This window comes from Podarcis pityusensis (assembly GCF_964106645.2).
Source record: "Podarcis pityusensis genome assembly, chromosome: 7".
Classification (NCBI taxonomy): Eukaryota; Metazoa; Chordata; class Lepidosauria; order Squamata; family Lacertidae; genus Podarcis; species Podarcis pityusensis.
In genome coordinates, this window is record NC_138031.1 from 746,442 (window position 1) to 764,924 (window position 18,483).

General features: G+C 53.3%; 1 protein-coding gene across 1 annotated transcript in view; it reads left to right on the forward strand.

The window, feature by feature from the left end:
• The window catches only part of WDR97 (WD repeat domain 97), a 42,671-nt gene that overhangs the window by 8,974 nt on the left and 15,214 nt on the right, over positions 1–18,483 (forward strand). Inside the window, exons 7-25 of the mRNA XM_081014519.1 lie at positions 1,347–1,495; positions 3,427–3,663; positions 3,768–3,858; positions 5,093–5,225; positions 5,372–5,499; positions 6,111–6,186; positions 6,684–6,870; positions 6,916–6,986; positions 7,078–7,269; positions 7,992–8,135; positions 8,218–8,448; positions 10,000–10,113; positions 10,747–11,400; positions 12,183–12,320; positions 13,214–13,318; positions 13,998–14,123; positions 15,799–16,002; positions 17,086–17,207; positions 17,863–18,022. Coding sequence (XP_080870645.1) covers positions 1,347–1,495; positions 3,427–3,663; positions 3,768–3,858; positions 5,093–5,225; positions 5,372–5,499; positions 6,111–6,186; positions 6,684–6,870; positions 6,916–6,986; positions 7,078–7,269; positions 7,992–8,135; positions 8,218–8,448; positions 10,000–10,113; positions 10,747–11,400; positions 12,183–12,320; positions 13,214–13,318; positions 13,998–14,123; positions 15,799–16,002; positions 17,086–17,207; positions 17,863–18,022 — 3,262 coding nt within the window. The remainder of the gene's footprint in view (positions 1–1,346; positions 1,496–3,426; positions 3,664–3,767; positions 3,859–5,092; positions 5,226–5,371; positions 5,500–6,110; positions 6,187–6,683; positions 6,871–6,915; positions 6,987–7,077; positions 7,270–7,991; positions 8,136–8,217; positions 8,449–9,999; positions 10,114–10,746; positions 11,401–12,182; positions 12,321–13,213; positions 13,319–13,997; positions 14,124–15,798; positions 16,003–17,085; positions 17,208–17,862; positions 18,023–18,483) is intronic.

Here is an 18,483-nt window from a genome sequence, read left to right on the forward strand (position 1 = left end):
ACTTTTTAGCTAACAAAATACGAGCAGCAGTTGTAGCATACTAAAATAATCTAACATCTTTTGAGAGAAGCCCCTCTCCCCTCCTTCACTGCCTGGGCTGCCAGTGGGTCTTACTCTCCGGCAGGTGCTGCTGCCACCCTCCTTCCCAACGACTCCTTCATCTTGCCTGGGGTGCAGCAGAGCAGTTGCTGGCCAACGTTCCCTTATGAGTTAATTTGGCATGTAAAGGCAGCTCACACTCTCGTCTGCAGACCCTCAGAAGAGCCTGCGGGATCAATAATAATAATCATAATAATAATAACAATAATAATAATTTATTTATACTCCACCCAACCACTCTGGGTGGTTTCCCCAGCCACTCTGGGCGGCTTCCAGCAAAACATTAAACTACAATAATTTATCAGATATTAAAAGCTTCCCTTGCAACTCCAATCCTAAACTCCCAGTAGCAGGAGCTCCAGGCGCCCCGGCACATGGGATGCTGAAAACCAGAGTCTGCCCTGCCTAGCAGTGGCCAGGCTCCCCGCTCTGCTGGAAGGGCCAAGGCACCTGGGCTCTCCTCCTGACACACAGCAGACCACAACAGACACGGCTTTTCCATGTGCTTTGAATTCTGTGCTTTACATTCCCCATGTCTGCCTGCCTTTTCCTCCACCCCTGCTATTTTTTTATTTATTGATACTGTATTTTTTATTAATATTTTAACAATAAGAACACCAAACATCACATTTCAAAAGCAGGAGCTGTAGAACACCAAAACTATATTTCTCCATTAGAAACACGCACAATCACTGTTTTGGTGTTGAGTCAACATATAAAATTATGATAGAATATGACAAACTAATCAAACTACAAGTACCGGTAATATCTATACCAAGTCATGATATACATAAAAAAATGAAATGAAATATCATGCAAAGTCTTAAAATAAATAATGCTTTGAGGTGGCTTGAAGTGAGAAGAAGAATGAAACCTTAGAACTAAAGAAGAATGAAACCTTAGAACCTTAGAACTATTCATAGAACTAAAGAAGTGCTAAGTGGCAGAAAGATGTTATTTTCCCCCCAGGTGAGCCAGGTTCACCCAAGAACCTGGGTGGGGAGAGGGGGGTTAGGAAATGATGCCAAGCACACAGTTCAAAGTGCTGGTGCAAGAAGATTACTAGGTTTGGCTATACTCACGAAATCTATAAAGTCAACCCAAGTTGCAGCAAAATTCTCTTTTTGAATTTGACTTTTCAGATTGGGCTTTTCCTTCCCCCGCCCCAGAAGCTGCCATTCCATCGTGCATATCTGTCTGAACATACTTATCAAAGGACGCTTCTCTTCCCCTCACCCCCCCCCCAGGTTCCTGCTAATTTTGGGGCACAAAACGGGTTTCCTGACCGTGGTGGAGTGGTTTCTGGCCCGAGACCGGTACAAGGTGGAGGCTCACGGCTCCCAAGCGGTCACAGCCTTGGCTGAATACCCCACGCAGATGTGTATCATTTCGGCAGGTGAGTCCTCTGGTTAGGCATACCCAAATATCAGGGGGGTGCAGAGGGTGATCTTCACCCTCCATGCATCCTGCCCCCCCCCCCAGGCACACGAGTGCTGCCCGGCAGTAATACGGGGAGGAGCTCAGACCCCCGACCCACAAATATTGAGGGGGATGAAGCCCCTTCTGCCCTCTATAGTTGGTGTCTCCAAAGGTCAGAGAAGATCTTTTGGTAGTCCAGCTCTGGAGCTCCCTCCCCCAGGAGATCCTGACCAACTTGGATGGCTTTAAAAGAGGATGAGGTAAATTCATAGAAGCCCCAGGATGTGTATTTTGCTCTAGGAGACTTAGTTTGGTCAGAATCGAATCTACCCTTCTAGAGTTAATGCTAAATACATCGCTTCTGGTCAATGAGCCACCAGAGCTGCTAGAGGGCCGTGAAAATTTGTGTCTGGGGCTTTTTAGACTCGCCTGCCCATCATAGTTGTCAACATTTCCCTTTTTTAAAGGGAAATTCCCTTATTCCGAATAGGATTCCTCGCAAGAAAAGGGAAAAGTTGACAGCTATGCTGCCCATACGCTCTCTGAAGCCCAGGGGGCACCTTGGTTGCCAGATGTGAAATATCACATTTACTCAAGTGTAATGCTCACTTTTTACATCGTGAATATTAGGGTGCACATTGGATTTGATGGCGCATTTACAATCGCCAGCAAATCCTTTTTTGGTTTCAAGGTTTTGAAAATTGAGGTGCGCATTAGATTTGACGGCGCATTAGATTCTCGTAAATATGCTATATTGGCAATGTTTTCAGCTCTCCTGCCCCACTGCAAGGATGGTACAGTTTGCAGCCTAAACGTCAAAATGATTTGTGCCCTTCAGTAGTACTTAAAGAGAGATAGGGGCCAGGAATTTAGCAGTTCAGAGGTTAATATAAATACAGGGATGCAAGAATCAAACCATTCATTGACGCCCCCTATTTTTGGGGACTCAGATGTAAGAAAAGGGCGGGAGATGTATCCGTGTATAGGTAAAGGTAAAGGTACCACTGACCATCAGGTCCAGTCGTGACCGACTCTGGGGTTGCGCGCTCATCTCGCTCAAGAGGCCGGGAGCCGGCGCTTGTCCGCAGAAAGCTTCCGGGTCATGTGGCCAGCATGACTAAGCCGCTTCTGGCGAACCAGAGCAGCGCACGGAAGCACCGTTTACCTTCCCACCAGAGCGGTACCTATTTATCTACTTGCACTTTGAGGTGCTTTCAAACTGCTAGGTGGGCAGAAGCAGGGACCGAGCAACGGGAGCTCACCCCGTCGCGGGGATTCGAACCGCCGACCTTCCGATCAGCAAGTCCTAGGCTCTGTGGTTTAACCCACAGCGCCACCCGCGTCCCATCCGTGTATAAGACACCCCCTAATTTTTGACATTATTTTTAAGAGGAAAAACCTAGTCTTATACACGGAAAAATATGGTAATTCTGCTAAGTGGCTACAGCAAAATTCTGTGACTTTCAACAGTGGAATCCACCATAAGATATTTAGAATATTTGCTGGAACCAAGACCACTGGTGGGGGAAGAGGAGTGCGGGGGGAGCGCACCGCCCCCGGCAGCGCAATCCCGGTGGGGTGCCATCGTGGCTGCCCCCCGCCTGCACTGGGCGCCACACCCCTGCAGGTGGCATGCCCCGCCCCAAGGACACGCACCAGCCCTGCCCCAGCCTGCTCTCTGCCCTCCTGGTGCTGGAGCATGAAGCTCTGCCACTGAACAAGACCCCCGGTTAGAAGGGACTCGCGCATCATGCGGACCAGCTCCTCCAAAACTCAAGGCAATAACATGGTGTAGATCTGCAGAAACCAACCCAGGGACACTGGGTTGGGGGGGCAAGAAGGAGGAAGAAAGAGGAGCTTCCTCTGCCCCGGGGGCTGACCCTGTGCCTCTCCTTGCCCCCGGGGCAGGTGCCGACCGCACGGTGAAGATGTGGCGCGTCTTCCCCTACACCACGGAGTGCCTGGTCCCGCTCCTCAGCTTCTCCTGCGCCTCCCCTGCCTTGCACCTGTGCTCCCTGGGGGAGACGCTGGCGGTGGCCTTCCAGGACCCCCAGACGGCCACCTATAGCGTCGTCTACTACAACCTGATGAAGCAGACGCGCTCCGAGCACAAACCCGAAGACGACGCCCAGGACGACATCACAGGTGCGCGGGAGCCGGGAGGGCGCAAAGGCCAGGCCGGGGGGAGGAGGGGGACTCGGCTCTCCTGTCTCACGGCTGTCGCCCCCTCGCTGCCTCCCTTCCTCCAGGCCTCTGCTGCTGCCCCAACCTGAAGCTCTTCGCCTCGTCCAGCAGAGATGGATCCGTGAAGATCTGGGACATCGAGAACAAGCTGCTGCGGTGACTGGTGGGCCGTTTCTGAATGGGGAATGGGGGTGTCCTGTGGACCGGGGCAGCCTCCTGCTCCCGATGGGGCTCTCTCATCCTTGCGGCTTTTGCACCCAGCACTGGAAAGCAGGTGCCCTTTAAGCAGAGGATGGGGACCATCTGTCCGGGATGCTTTAGTTGCCATTCTGGCATCGCAGGGGGTTGGGCTGGATGGCCCTTGGGGAGCCCTTCCAGCTGTAAGATTCTACATTTGCTGGCATGCCTTTGGTGAGCGCGCACAGGGGCATCGGAAGCTGCAGGCCACAGGTTCCTCCAACTCAGCATCATCCACACCAGGGTCTCCCCAGACTTGGTCTCCAGCTGTTGTCGGACTACAATACCCATCATCCAAAGCTCACAGGACCAGCGGTCAGGGATGATGGGAACTGTAGTACAAAAGCAGCTGGGGACCCAAGTTTGGGGGACCCTGGTCTACACTGACTGGTAGCAATGGCTCTGGCAGGCTTTGAGCAGGGCTCTCCCCCAGCCTCACCAGCCCCAGTCTGGCACCCACTCCGTTGGGAGCAAGCACCATGGGGATCCGGCAGGCTTCATTCGAAGCAAGCCCACTCTGTGTCGTGTCCCACACAGGGATGCCTGCTTTGCTTGCAGGACAGTGTGGTGCCCCCTGATTGTTTTGGAGGCTGTTGGAAGTTTGAAACGTTTGCTCTCCTGACACTTCTCCCGACACCCAAAGCTTCAAAAGAAAATAGCCGCAGACAACCCTCCTCCTCCACTTCCCCACCAGCGTTTGGAGTTTCCATTGCTGCTGTTGTCAAACTTCCTTTCCCACCTTCCCTTTAATTTTCCTGATCCATCCATTTCTTGTTTCTATTTAGAACTGTAGAGTTGGAAGGGACCCCCCTGGGTCATCCATCCCAACCCCCCACAATGCAGGAATCCCAGCTGAAGGAGCCCCAGCAGGTGGCCCCCTGGCCTCTGCTCACAAACCTCCAATGAGACTTTATATTCATATCTACCTTTCAGGCAACCGTGCCTTTCCCACACAGGACAACCAAATGTTTTGCTGTGGTTTTAAAGCGAAGCTTAAGGCGGCCTCCATGCGCCTTATGGTTTTAATGTTTCCGTCCATGGCGGAGAGTCTGTGCTAGGCCCTCTGCTCTGGCTGCCAAACCAGGGCTTGCGGGGGTTTTGGGAAGGGTCCCTGGAAGCCAAGCTCACCCCCCCCCCCATTTCTGCCCTGCAGGCACCTGAAGATGAACAGCATCCCAGAGAGCCTGGCCTTTGCCAACCACTGGGGGGACCTGCTGGTTGGGCTGGAGAAACACGTCTTCCTCATCCACCACAACAAGTTCCTGCCCAACTACTACAGGATGAAGGTGGGGCGCCTGGCATCCCTGGGGGGGTGCAGACCATGCGGCCAGGCTCCCCGCTGCTGCCCCCATGCTCTTTGCTGGGGACGGCCGTGGATCGGGTCCCGCGAAGTCTGTGCCCTGGGACAACGACCCCTTCCTGTCTCCTGCAGCTGCTGTGCGCCAGGTTCCTGGAGCCCCTCAAGGGCGTCCCTCTCCCCATCAGCGATTCCCACTTTGAGGCTCTGGTCAAGGAGAACGTCCGGCGGCTGAAGCAGGACCCGCCCTTGGAGGAGACCGAGTAAGATTCCGGACAGCAGCCGAGCACCCAGCGCCAGGGGCACAGCATCTGACTGCCTCCTTCCCTCGCTCTGGTGCCCCTTAGCAGGGTTGCTGAGACAAGGACACCTATGGATCTAGCGCTATCCATGCACACAGGGCAAGCTGAGGGTGCAAAATGACAGGTCCCTGCCCCAAGGACTTTACATTCTGTCATTTTAGGAGGGGAAAGGAAATGGAAGCAGGGAAGAAACAGGGGAATCGGAGTGTTTGTTTGGTCAGTTAGGCTAAGCTGCAGTGTGCATTTGCGGGGGGGGGGGGGCTGCAGGAGCTCTAGGTGTTGTGGCAAAGGCTCCATAGAAAGGTCGGCTTTAGGAGGGAGAGGAAGGAGGGCAGAGAGAAAGATCCCTGCTGGGTCACTTCCAGCTCTACCATTCTGTGGTTCTGTTTGGGCAGGCAGTTTCCGGGGCAAAGAGGCCGCTGGGTGGCCCAGGCTGGTGCTGGCGGCTATTTTCGGACAAGGGAGCAGCTGAGCATCCCTGGGGAGAGGCCAGGGAGGGCGTCCAAAGTCAGGATGCCAAGCTGCCTCTGGCGCCCCCCCATGTCTGTCTCTCTCTCATTCTCCACACGCAGGTCCCCTGTGCCTGGAGCCCGCAGGATGGCCTTGCAGGAGTCCAGAGTGCTCCGCGACATCCATGCCAGGGCGGAGGTAAGACTGCCGCTCCCCCTGAGGAGACCAGAGCCGCTTCAAAGGGCAGCAGAACTGATTTTATAATGAATTGATTTTAGAATGCTGTATTATTTTACTGTTGTTAGCCGCTCTGAGCCCGGCTTGAGCTGGGGAGGGCGGGATATAATTTTATTATTATTATTATTATTATTATTATTATTATTATTATTAATAATATTAGCAGTGCCCTGGCTGGTGCCAAGGCCAGCTCCACAAGAGCCATGCACGGCCCTGGAGTCCCGTGTGTGATGTTTCACAAGAGGCGTTGGCGAGGTGGAAATGAGGGTTCAGGGGAGAGCAAAGATCAGGCACTTCCCAAGGGGGAAAGCAGGCTGTGAGAGGGGAGAGCGTGGGGGGGGGGAGAAGGGATGCCCAAGGCTGAATCTGGCTGGGCAAGGGGCTCTCTGGCCATGGGGCAGAGCATGGGAGGGAGGAGAGAGGGGCAGAGATGCCTTGAGCCCCTTACCCTCTTGCAGGGACTCTCCCAGATGGCCGACAGGGACCAGGATCTGGAGCTGGTCCAGAAGGGGAAAGTGAGCGTGACCAAGAAATCGCGGCCCACCAAGGAAATGAAGGAAGAGGCCTTTGAGAAATACCTGCAGACATTCTACAAGCCGCAACCCAAAATTGAGGTGGGGCTGGGCTGCTTCACTGGGCTGGGGGGTTGATGGGATTCGGAGATGGTGGCAGGGAAGGGGCACCTTCCAGGCAAGGGGGTCTCCGTGGAGGAGGTCCTGCAGCCCCTCCCCGCCTTGGACGGAAGGGCGAGGGGAGGAGAGGTCAGACTTCCCAGGAGCTTTTGGTCCTTTGAGCATCTCCTCTGCAGAGCCGTGGAAGAGAGACAGGGGGTAATATTGCATGTTCATCCAGTTGGGCCACCTCACGGGTGGCGTTTATTGCGTCTCCCCTCCCCTCCGCCTTTTCTCTCCTCCCTTCAATGCCGATGAGGTGCTGGAAGCCATGTGCCGGGCGAAGTCCATTTCGGAGCTCTATGGGCCAGACGGCATGTTCCTTGGGTGCTTCCCTCCACCCATTTCCCTGCAAGGTCCCGAGACATTGGAGGTAACTGGTGGGGCGCCCCCCCTGCCCTCCACGCTCTGCCCCAGGAGCCATGTGGTCTCCTGCCTGGTGTCCCTGCCCTGTCACCGGTGGCTCTGAGCCAAAGGCTGACTCCCACTGACCCTTCCTCAGTTTCCCTTGGCGAGAGATGCCTTTGAAGCCAACAGGGTGATACGGCCCTGAGGCTGAGCGTGAGCCTTTCCGCCAGGGCTTGCCAAAGCCTTTTGCCTCCTCGGTCCTGTATACCTGAAGGAGCGTCTCCACCCCCATCATTCAGCCCGGACACTGAGGTCCAGCTCCGAGGGCCTTCTGGTGGTTCCCTCACTGCGAGAAGCCAAGTTACAGGGAACCAGGCAGAGGGCCTTCTCGGTGGTGGTGCCCACCCTGTGGAACACCCTCCCATCAGATGGCAAGGAAATAAACAACTACCAGACTTTTAGAAGACATCTGAAGGCAGCCCTTTTTAGGGAAGCTTTTAAAGTTTAAGAGACTATTGTGTTTTAATATTCTGTTGGAAGCTGCCCAGAGTGACTAGAGAAACCCAGCCAGATGGGCAAGGTATAAATTATTATTATTATTATTATTATTATTATTATTATTATTATTATTATTTTGGGTTGCCTGAGGTGATGCCACTGAGTCCTTGTCCAAGGTGGCACCTTGGGGCGACTGTGTGGCGCCATCTTGGTTTGTGAGAGACCCCCTTCCTCCTGCCTTCCCTGCAGGACACCAGCCCCCCTGCGGAGGGGAGCCCACAGGCCGTCCTCTCAACAGCCCCGTCTGTGTCTGAAATCAAAGAAGCTTTATCCCCGCTTCCTCCTCCAGTGAGATTCCCGCTTTTTGGAGTGAGGAGGACCAAGAGTGAGCAGGTGAGGGTCTTTGGGGGGCAGCTGGAGTGGGGAAGGGGCTGGGGCAGCAACAGAGGACTGAGAGTGCCCTCTTGTCTCCCAGTTAGGCCTGGCACAAAAGGGAAAGAGACCCCCCAAGGAGAAGAGGAGGAGGCTGCCCCCTCCGGTGCCCCCGCCAGTGGTGATAGCCCCTGAGGAGGTCCTGGAGCCCAGCTCTAGCCCCCCCTTGGACGAAGCGGAGAAATCTCCCCCCAGCGCAAGACGTCCTTCCCCAGGCCTCATGCTCTCTGGCATGGACATCAGGGGCAGCAAGGTCAAGATCCGTCGGGCAACGGTGAGATTCCAGAGGTGGGGGCAGGGGGGTATGGAAGCAGGAAGCCCACGGACTGACAGACGGGCACACACACATTAAAATGTGTGCCCGCCTGATCCCAGAAGTTGTGGGCGCACTTGAAGCTGCCGCCTTACCCTGAGTCTGACCTTTGGTCTGTCCAGCCCAGTGCTGTCTTCTCTGGCTGGCAGCAGTCACTCTCTCTGCAGGGTCTTCCTCAGAGCCCTTTAACTAGAGTGGGCTATTTGGGCAGTAAGGCCCTTTGAGCTTGAGATGCTGTGAAGGAATGAACCCGGGACCTTTTGCATGCTGAGATGGTTTCACTCACACATCTCTGCAATCTGAGCATCGGATGGAGGGGCTCGCAGCATCCGCACCCAGCCCAGCTTGCTTCTTCATCAGTCTCAGCTTTGGATCCAGCACAGAGCAAGCAGGTCTCTGTGGTTCCAGCTTCCAGCCTGCTTCCAGCCCAGCCCAGCTCACAAACACACACAGCTGGGGGTGGGACAGTATTTTGGGAGGCTGGTGAGGACACTTCCATGGCCAGCTAGTGTGTTGCCTCCATCTGTCTTGGAAGACCATGGAAGAGTCTCTCTTCAGGGGTAAAGTCAAACTGCTGGAGAGTTATGGCACCTGCAGTGGCTGTAGAGACCAATACAGGACAGACATGTTTTATGGCAGGAGGGCCTTTTCTGTGGTGGCTCCCCACCTGTGGGATGCTCTCCCCAGTGCCTTCCTTACACATCTTTAGGTGCCAGGCAAAAGCATTCCTCTTCTCCAAAGGCCTTTGGCTAATTAAACAATCTATGGCTTTTTAAACAGTGGGGAGAATGGGTGTCATTGCTTTTGTTTGTTACTATGGTATGTATTTTTTCATTTTTATATTGTAAACCACCCTGTGATCCTCGGCTGGAGGGCGGTATAGAAATTTAATAGAGAATAACAAGAATAATAATAGTCTTACAAAGGATCTTTTCTGACTAGTTTGGCAACTTATTCTGTTGAATTCTAACCCTCCCTACATGCAGGGCTCCAAGTATTGGAAGGGACTCGGGGCATCATCCAGACTGAACCCCCCGCCCTGCCCCCGCCCACAGTGACATTGTGTTTTAATGTTGCAACCCACCCAGGGACCTTAGGGTGAAGGGCGGGTCATTAATAATAATCAGTATAGTCCCAAGAGAGGACTGAGTCTGGCAAAAGACCCTTCTGAGTTTGGCCTGCAAAGTTAACCCGAGCTCCTCCTTTTCCTCGCCCTTCACCCTAGAGCCAGTGTGGTGTAGTGGTTAAGAGCGGTGGACTCGTAATCTGGGGAACCGGGTTTGCTTCCCTGCTCCTCCACCTGCAGCTGCTGGGTGACCTTGGGCCAGTCACACTTCTCTGAAGTCTCTCAGCCCCACTCACCTCACAGAGTGTTTGTTGTGGGGGAGGAAGGGAAAGGAGATTGTGAGCCGCTTTGAGACTCCTTAAAGGGAGTGAAAGGCGGGATATCAAATCCAAACTCCTCTTCTTCTTCTTCTTCTTCTTCTTCCTCTTCTTCTTCTTCTTCTTCAGTTGAATAAAGACTTGGATGCAATCAAAGAGTCCAAAATGCGTCCTTCCGTCTCACCCCCTTCACAACTGTCCTCAACCCCCAGTTTCCCTGGGGAGCCCATCAAGAGCGAGAAGGTAAGAGGGGCCCCACCTTGGCTCACCTGCTGCCGCCGCATCCTTGCCTCCCTTGGGGGCTGCAATTGGCGGGTGCGGCTCTCATGGGATGTCCTCCCTCAGGACCCTGACCAAAGCTTGATCCTGCCCAAGGCAACCCAAAGTGACTTCCAACCAAACCACGGAAATGAACAGGTTGGGACCATCATTGCCTTATGAGGGAGCTCCACAGTTTCGCTCTGTGGTGCGTGAAGAAGGACTTTGTTTTATTTGTCCAGAATCTTCCTATTCTCAGCTTCGCTGGAATTCTGACACCACCCCAGAGCCCAGCAGAACCCCCACCCCCCGCAGTTCCCCATTTCTCTCAGCCACCGCCAGAGGAAGAATCTCCCCCTCCCCTGTGAAAGAAACGGCCCACCCACCGTGGGTGTAATTCTGTGTCTTTGGGCTCCAGCGCAGGAGGGGCTGGCGAGGCCCCCGATGTGGACGTTGGCGGGTGTTGGGGTGGTTCTGTGTCCTCTGCTGTTCCCTGGCTGGTGGGAGGCATTTTGGAGATGGGGACAGGAGGTGCAAGCGAGGTGAGGGGGAAAGGAGTGGCGTATGCAGATGTCCTCCTCTGTGTCTCACTTGGGCGACCATGGATTGTGTGCCTAGAGTGTCATCTTCAAGGAGTCCCCCTCAACAGACAAGAGTCAGGGGTCTCCTTCCTTGCTTGACAAGAGCCAGGGGTCTCCTTCGTCGCCAGGCAAGAGCCAGGGGTCTCCTTCCTCAACAGACAAGAGCCAGGGGTCTCCTTCCTTGCTTGACAAGAGCCAGGGGTCTCCTTCGTCGCCAGGCAAGAGCCAGGGGTCTCCTTCGTCACCAGGCAAGAGCCAGGGGTCTCCTTCCTCAACAGACAAGAGCCAGGGGTCTCCTTCCTTGCTTGACAAGAGCCAGGGGTCTCCTTCGTCGCCAGGCAAGAGCCAGGGGTCTCCTTCGTCACCAGGCAAGAGCCAGGGGTCTCCTTCCTCAACAGACAAGAGCCAGGGGTCTCCTACCTCGTTTGAGAAGAGCCAGGGGTCTCCTCCCTTGCTAGCCAGGAGCCGGACGTCGTCTCCATCTTTCGCAGCCAAGAGCCAGGAGTCCCATCCATCTCTGCCAGTCGGGAGCCAGGAGCTGTCTCCCTTCTCGCCTACCAGGAGCCAGGAGTCTTCGCCCAAGTCCCTGGGCTCCGTTTCCCGCATGAAGAGCCAGACATCTTCCGTCATCATCAAGGGCTTCTTTCCTGAGAGGCCGCCTTCTGGCAGCAAGGAATATTTCAGACTGCAGGTAGTGAGGCTTCTCTGGGCTGCTGGCTCCTTCCTCTCCCCTTGTCCTCCTCCTCCTCCTCTGGCTCCGGGGAGAGGCCACAAGCCAGTCTGCTGCCAGGGCCTGAGGCAGAGAGTTGGCAATGCTTCTCCTCTCTGGCAGAACCCTGAGCAGCTGCATTTCCAGGGCAGCGTCATGGCCGGGCGAGGGGGGACCACTGCTTAGGTGTGCTCTGGCTGGGCATAAGAAGAGCCTGTCTGCTGGATCAGGCCCACCTAGTCCAGCATTGTGTTCTCACAGTGGCCAACCAGATGGGCATTAAGGGAAGCCCCCCAGCAGGACCTGAACGCAACACTATTCTCCCCTCGTTGCCCCCCATTACCTGGGATTTAGATGTAGACTGTTCCTGGGCATGGAGGTTCTGCCTTCAAAGCAGACCTCTGTAAGAAGAGCCTGCTGGATCAGGCCAATGCCTCTCTGGGGGACACCCACGAGGGAGACCTGAGCACAAAAGAGCATGTGCCTATGGCTGACAAGCTCTGCGTGACCTTCACAGGAGGGAGTAGGGGAAGAAATCCAATTCTGCTCACACTTAAAGCTGAATTTAGCAAATTCCCACTTTCCCAAAGAATACGAGAACTGAAACACAGGCACCTGTTGAAAGCCACCCAATATTCCCTGTGCAGTTTTCCAATGAAACAAGGTTTACAGACATTCCAGAAGGGGTGGGGCAAGCCCCCAAGGTTTGCTGTTGGGGTGCGGAAGGCGGCTGCTGTCTGAACTGCTTTGCTCTCCCTTGCCAGGAGCTGGAGAGCCACCACGCGCCACTGCCCAGGCTGTCGTCTGGCTTCATCCCCAACTCAGTGGCCGCCCTGCAGTTTCACAGCCAGGAGATGCTGGCGGATGAGAGAGATGAGAGACTCGTGAGGGTGGTGGAGGCGGTAAGGCGGAGCAGGGCGCCCCCCCTGCACCCTCAGGGCCAGGCCTGCTGGGGGGAGGCTGGGGGCCTGGGCTGCGCTCTCGGGGGGACCCTGCCTGGAAGCCTGTGAAAGGAGCAGGCAGGGCACAAACTCAGCCCCCAGAGAGGACAAACCTTGGCAGGGAGTGTGCAAGACACCCTGGGGCAAAACCACAAGGCAATGCCGGCTTGCTTGCTGCTTCAGCCTAGCTCTAACTGCTGGTCTTCCCTCCAGCCCAGGGGTGGGCAGCTCCCAAGAGTTACCGTATTTTTCGCTCTATAGGACGCACCGTATTTTTCGCTCTATAGGACGCACCAGACCACAAGACGCACCTAGTTTTTGGAGGAAGAGAACAAGAAAAAAATATTCTGAATCTCAGAACCCAGAACAGCAAGAGGGATTGCTGCACAGTGAAAGCAGCGATCCCTCTTGCTGCTCTGGCTTCTGGGATAGCTGTGCAGCCTGCATTCGCTCCATAAGACGCACACCCATTTCCCCTTACTTTTTAGGAGGGAAAAAGTGAGTCTTATAGAGCAAAAAATACGGTAAAGCCTGGCAGTGCTCTACCCCAGTTTTTGGGGTTGAGCTTTCTTAGGGGAACCAAAGTTGTTCGGCTTCTTTGGGGGGAGCCAGTGATCTACCAGTGATCTACCCCAGACGTCCAGTGATCTACTGGTAGATCGCAATCTACCTGTTGGACGTGCCTGGAGGCTCCAAATTGGCCTCCCGCTTGGAAGCTGTCCCGGTTCAGACCTGCTTAGCTTGGGAAGTGCAGCCATCTCAAGAGGCTGTCTGTGGGTGGGGCACTGTGGGACACAAGGGGGGGGTCTCCTCTTGGCCGAGGGGGCCTGCACTTTCCCTTCTGCTTTTGCTAGGAGACAGAAAGCCACTTGAGAACGGTCCCAGAGTGGAAGGAGGAAGACGAGCCCAGGACACGGATTTCTGAAGAGATCAGCATCATCAAACCGAGTACAAAACAGGTAAGCGGGCACCTCTTCCTTACCTGGGATGGTCCTCCTGCCTCTCTCCTGCTGCTGGCAAGGGATGTCCTGAGAGGGTCCTGTGTGGCAAGGGACCCATAAGCAAGGGACCCCCAAGTCAGGCTGTTTCTCTCTCTGTGTGTAGGTCTCCTTTGGTTTCTCCTCATTTTGTTTTGTTTTAAATAAACAAAACAAACAAAAGATAAATAGCTTAAAGTATTTAATGCCTTAGAAACTAAACTTAATAGGTAAGTTAGGATCGGATAAAATGTCAGCGATGTGGATTAAATAAAGCAAATTACACATACATCTGGAATTGTTCTCAAAAATAAATATTCTGGAAATCGGTTCAGGCTATTATATCTATTAGGATGTCACATACCATTGGACAAAAAATATTTCTACTAAATATTATGTAAAATATGTTATTCCAGAAAATGATCAAGAAACTGTGTTTAACTGCTTATAACTTATAACTGCTGCTAAGATATAAATAGCTAAAAATGTGGGGAAGCATATATCTGCCTATATCTGAATGGAGAAAATTTGGTCTATGGTAACTATGGTTAGTTTAGAAAGGAATGCATATTAACCACTCTAACGGGTTTATGGGAAACTGGCATTTTTGGCAATGTTTTGGAGGAACATTGTGAAAAATGGTTCCTCCTTTTTATTCCAGATGGATCTTCCTGAGTTCTTCCTGACGCAGCTGGATGAATCTCAATACCCAGAGCCGAAGAAAGAGCCTCCCTTCTTTGTCTTGCCATTCCTGGACATGCTGTGGTTCCAAGATCTTTTTCCTGAGGTGAGAGGCTGAAGGACAAGGAGGATCTGGAGACCATCCCTGAGGGCCAAGGAGGGCCAAGGAGTCCTGCTGCCCACAGGACCTTCTCCCTGCCCCATCCCTTGTATAGCTGGGGCTCTGCTTGCCACAGGCCTGGAAGACAAATATTTCCTCTACTGGCAGAGCCACTTTTTGTATAAATGGTCTTCTCCCAAAGAAATAATGGCAACAGGCCTGCAACCACAGGCTGGTCCGATATATAACAATAATAATAATTTATTCTTTATACCCCGCCCATCTGGCTGGGTTTCCCAAGCCACTCTGGGCGGCTTCCAACAAAGCATTAAAATACAATAACCTATTAAACATTAGAAGCTTCCCTGAACAGGGCTGCCTTCAGATGTCTTCTAAAAGTCTGGTAGTTGTTGTTTTCATTGACATCTCGTGGGAGGGCGTTCCACAGGGCGGGCGCCACCACCGAGAAGGCCCTCTGCCTGGTTCCCTGTAATTTGGCTTCTCACAGCGAGGGAACTGCCAGAAGGCCCTCGGAGCTGGACCTCAGTGTCCGGGCAGAACCGACTAGCCTGGAAACGACTTTGCTGTCCAACTGTGATCTGAAGGGATCTCTAAACCCAGCTGACAAGGACCCCTCCCTTAAGCTCTAGAAAGGTCAAATGAAAAAGAGCTTTAGATTTGTGTTTTGAAAGCCCAGAGGATGCAGAACAGAACAGCTGTGTGTGAGAGAGAGAAAGAGAGAAAGCTTAACAGCCCTGCCACCTATCACATGGGGAATAATTTTAACGAGAGACTCCAAATTCCTGTGTAAACCAGTGAAGTCAAATATCAAAGTATAAACAACTTTATTTGGGAAATGTGAGGGGAGAGAAGCAAAGAAAAGGGAAAGGTGACAATATTTTGCTCACAGACGACATATAACTTAGCTAGTTGCGTTTCACCTGCTTGAGTGAGTCTTGGGTTTCAGAGGATGTGCAGAGTTCTGTGCAGAAAAGATTCAGAGAGAGCGAGAGTGAGATTCTTTCCTCGCCTCTTTGGATGGTTCTGAGGAGACAGAGGAAGTTGAGGAGATGCCTCCCCTTTATGGGAATTTGAGACCGATAAGCCCCCGTTTCTTAATGGCGATGGGGGGTGGTTGTCTGGGCCAGTGTAAAGAGAAGCTCCATCTCTTTGCCAGTGGTCCCAATGGCCAGAAGGGTATTCAGAGGCTGTTTCCACCTCCATAGTTATTCCTAAACTCCCATTGCAAAAGAACTAGCCAGTTCTGGAAGGTTGGGGTGTTGTAAAAGTAACATTAGGTTTTCACCTTAGAGGGAAGGAGGGCTGTTACTCACTGGTAGAACATTTGCTGCTAGAGACCCCCAGAGAGAGAAGATAAGCTGTGCACATTTTATCTCTATGGGAGGGTGAGAGGGTGGTATGAATGAGCAGATTCCTCTGGGGCAGCGTGTGGGTCTGGGGCAGGCTGTGTGCACCTTTCCTTTGGGTAAGTTGGCCTCCCGCAGCTCCTGCGACTGCTGGGGCCATTTCCTTTGCTCTTTCAAGACCCAGCAGGCTCTTCTGGTCCTCCTGGAGGAAGGGCATCAGCTCAGAGGCGCTCCTAGAATCCTCGAATTGGAAGGGACCCCCTGGGTCGTCTGGTCCAAACCCCCGCAAGGCAGCTTCCCTTCCCTCTCACCAGGGCTTTCCGCCGGAGATGACCTTGAACGAGTTCTTGACGAAGATGATGGCCGCCTTGGTTACCACCAGAGATTTTGGCCAAAAGGCAGAGCTGGTTTCAGCCATCGCCAGCCTGAAGGACGAGATGGGGAATCGGATGAGCGAGCTGGTCTGCAGCACCTTTATCCAGGTGTTGAACAGGAGGGACGACCCTCCTTCCCTCCGGGTGAGGGTCACTCTGGGCTCCTCGCTTTGTGCTGCCGTGCAGACCTTGTCTTGCATATTCTGCTGGGGGAACACACACACACGCATGCGTGGAAGGCCGGCCTTCCACTATCCCCAGCCGCTGGCTAAAGTTTCTGGTCTTCATAACTGAGCAGCCCCTCAAAAGGAAGTTGGGACCTCCTTTTGAGAGCCAGTGTGGTGTAATGGTTAAGAGCGGTGGACTCGTAATCTGGTGAACCGGGTTCACTTTTCTCCACATGCAGCTGCTGGGGACCTTGGGCCAGTCACACTTCTCTGAAGTCTCTCAGCCCCACTCACCTCACAGAGTGTTTGTTGTGGGGGAGGAAGGGAAAGGAGATTGTGAGCCGCTTTGAGACTCCGTAGGGTAGTGATAAAGCGGGATATCAAATCCAAACTCTTCTTCTTCTCTTCTTCTTCTCCCCACTGGGTCTGGTGGAGAAGGTGCTTAGGCCCAAGGGAACTTTTAAAGGGGTGGGATATGTTTTTGAAGCAAAGCAACAAGGGGAGGAAGGGGAGCCAGCGGTTGCAAGTGCTGCAGATGTCGTTCCTGAAGACAGTTCTTTCCTTCTGGTGGAAACTGCATTTTCCCAGGAGGGGAAAGAGATTGTGTGCCAAAGGCAGCTCTTCCCACAGCCAGCAAGTCCCCAGTGTTGTGCGTGCCAGATGGAATGTGCCTCCCTTCACCCCACCAGAGAGGGAGGCCCCCCGGCTGTCAATAGATTTCAACTTCCCTGCTGGCCAGACCCAGGAGTGACTTGCAGGGCCATAGAATTGTATCATTGGAGGGGACCCCAAAGGTCATTCAGCCCAACCCCCTGCAATCCAGGAATGCTGTATCTCAGGGCAGCTGCTTTGCATATCCAAGACATCCCCACACACCCAGGCTCGTCATCTCCAGGTTAGGGAGTTTGGAAAAGACCTCTGTCTCTCCTCGTCTCTTTGCCAAAGCCCGTGGGGAGCCACTGCCAGCCAGAGTAGGCACTGCTGGCCCAGGCTGGCCCTTGGCTTTATGGGCTCCTGTGTCTGCCTGCCAAGATGCCCTTGTCTTCTCTCGACATTCCAGGAAAGGAAGCATCGGAAGTTCATCCTGGGCACCTTGCAGGCCCTCGTGAAGATGGACAAGGACAACAAGGACCTGATAGTGGAGCTCATGACCTTTTACATGCAGGCTTACACCCCAGACAAGTAAGGGCCGGGGGGGGGGTCACTGGTAGGAGCCTAAGCCTTAAGGGGGGCAGAGGAAACAAAAGGCTTCAGGACAGTTTGTCCAGCTTTTCAAAGTTGCCAGCTGCTCTGGCTGGCTCTATCTTGATTGCTCTCTCAATAAACAAAACTCCCCCTCTTTAAAAGAAAACAATTTTAAAAGATTTTACTGCAAGGGCTGTGTTGAAGTTTTGTTTAAAGGGAAACAAAACACATGCCACAGGTGAATTGATTTCAGCACAGCTTCTTTTATCTGCATGGTTTTGAAATCAGGTTTTAGGACCATGCGGATTTCCAAGTTGCCCGCCCAAATCTGTTCCCTCATGTTTGCCTTCAGTTAGCTAGATGCACATTCTCATGTTTGCCTTCAGTTAGCTAGATGCACATTCTCATGTTTGCCTTCAGTTAGCTAGATGCACATTCTCATGTTTGCCTTCAGTTAGCTAGATGCACATTCTCAAAGAGCAGGTGGACAGCAACCGGCAGGGGAGAAGGGGCGTTTAAGGAAAAACATTCCTCTAACTCATTGCTCTGACAGGTATTTGATGGCTCAGGTCAGCAAATGTGGTGGAGTGGTCCTGTGGGTGCAACTCCCCCGCCTTGCAGCGTGAGCCCACCTGCCTCTTTCTCCTTTCAGGGTCGTCATTCACAATCTGATGCAGGAGGTGGGAATCCAGGACCCCCACAGCTATTTCATCAAGGAGCTGAGCTCCTGGCCGGGGGAGGCGAGCCACTCCAAAGAGACAATGCGAGGAACCTGCGGCCGGTGGCTGGAAGGGAAGATGCAGGAGCTCAAGGTGCCTCTTCCCCCTTCTCTCTTCCTTCGGCCGGGGAGGGGTCACCTGGCTCCAGCCCCCCCCCCGCCCCCCCGCTACAGAATCTGTCAAACTCCACAAGCAGGAGCCAGGCTGAAATCTGCAACACACCCATTCTCTCCTGGCCTTTTCTCTAGCGGCTCAGAAAGTAAGGTTCCCTCCTCTGGGAAGAAACCAGCCATTTGCCAGTGAAGTTCCCCAGCCAGCAGCTTCCCCACTTGAGTTGTCTGGGCAGCTAGAATTATCTCCCTTCGTCAGAGAGGAAGGTCTTGCTTACATCGGCTGAGTAGAACCTTCAGCTAAAAAGCTAACTTTCATTAAGGCTTTCAGCCCAGTGATCAGGGGTTGGGAACTTCAAATATGGCCCCCTTGGGCCTCTCTATCTGGCCCTTGGGAGCTATGAGCTCCTTGAGTGATTTAGCCAGGCTGGAATCTTGATCTTG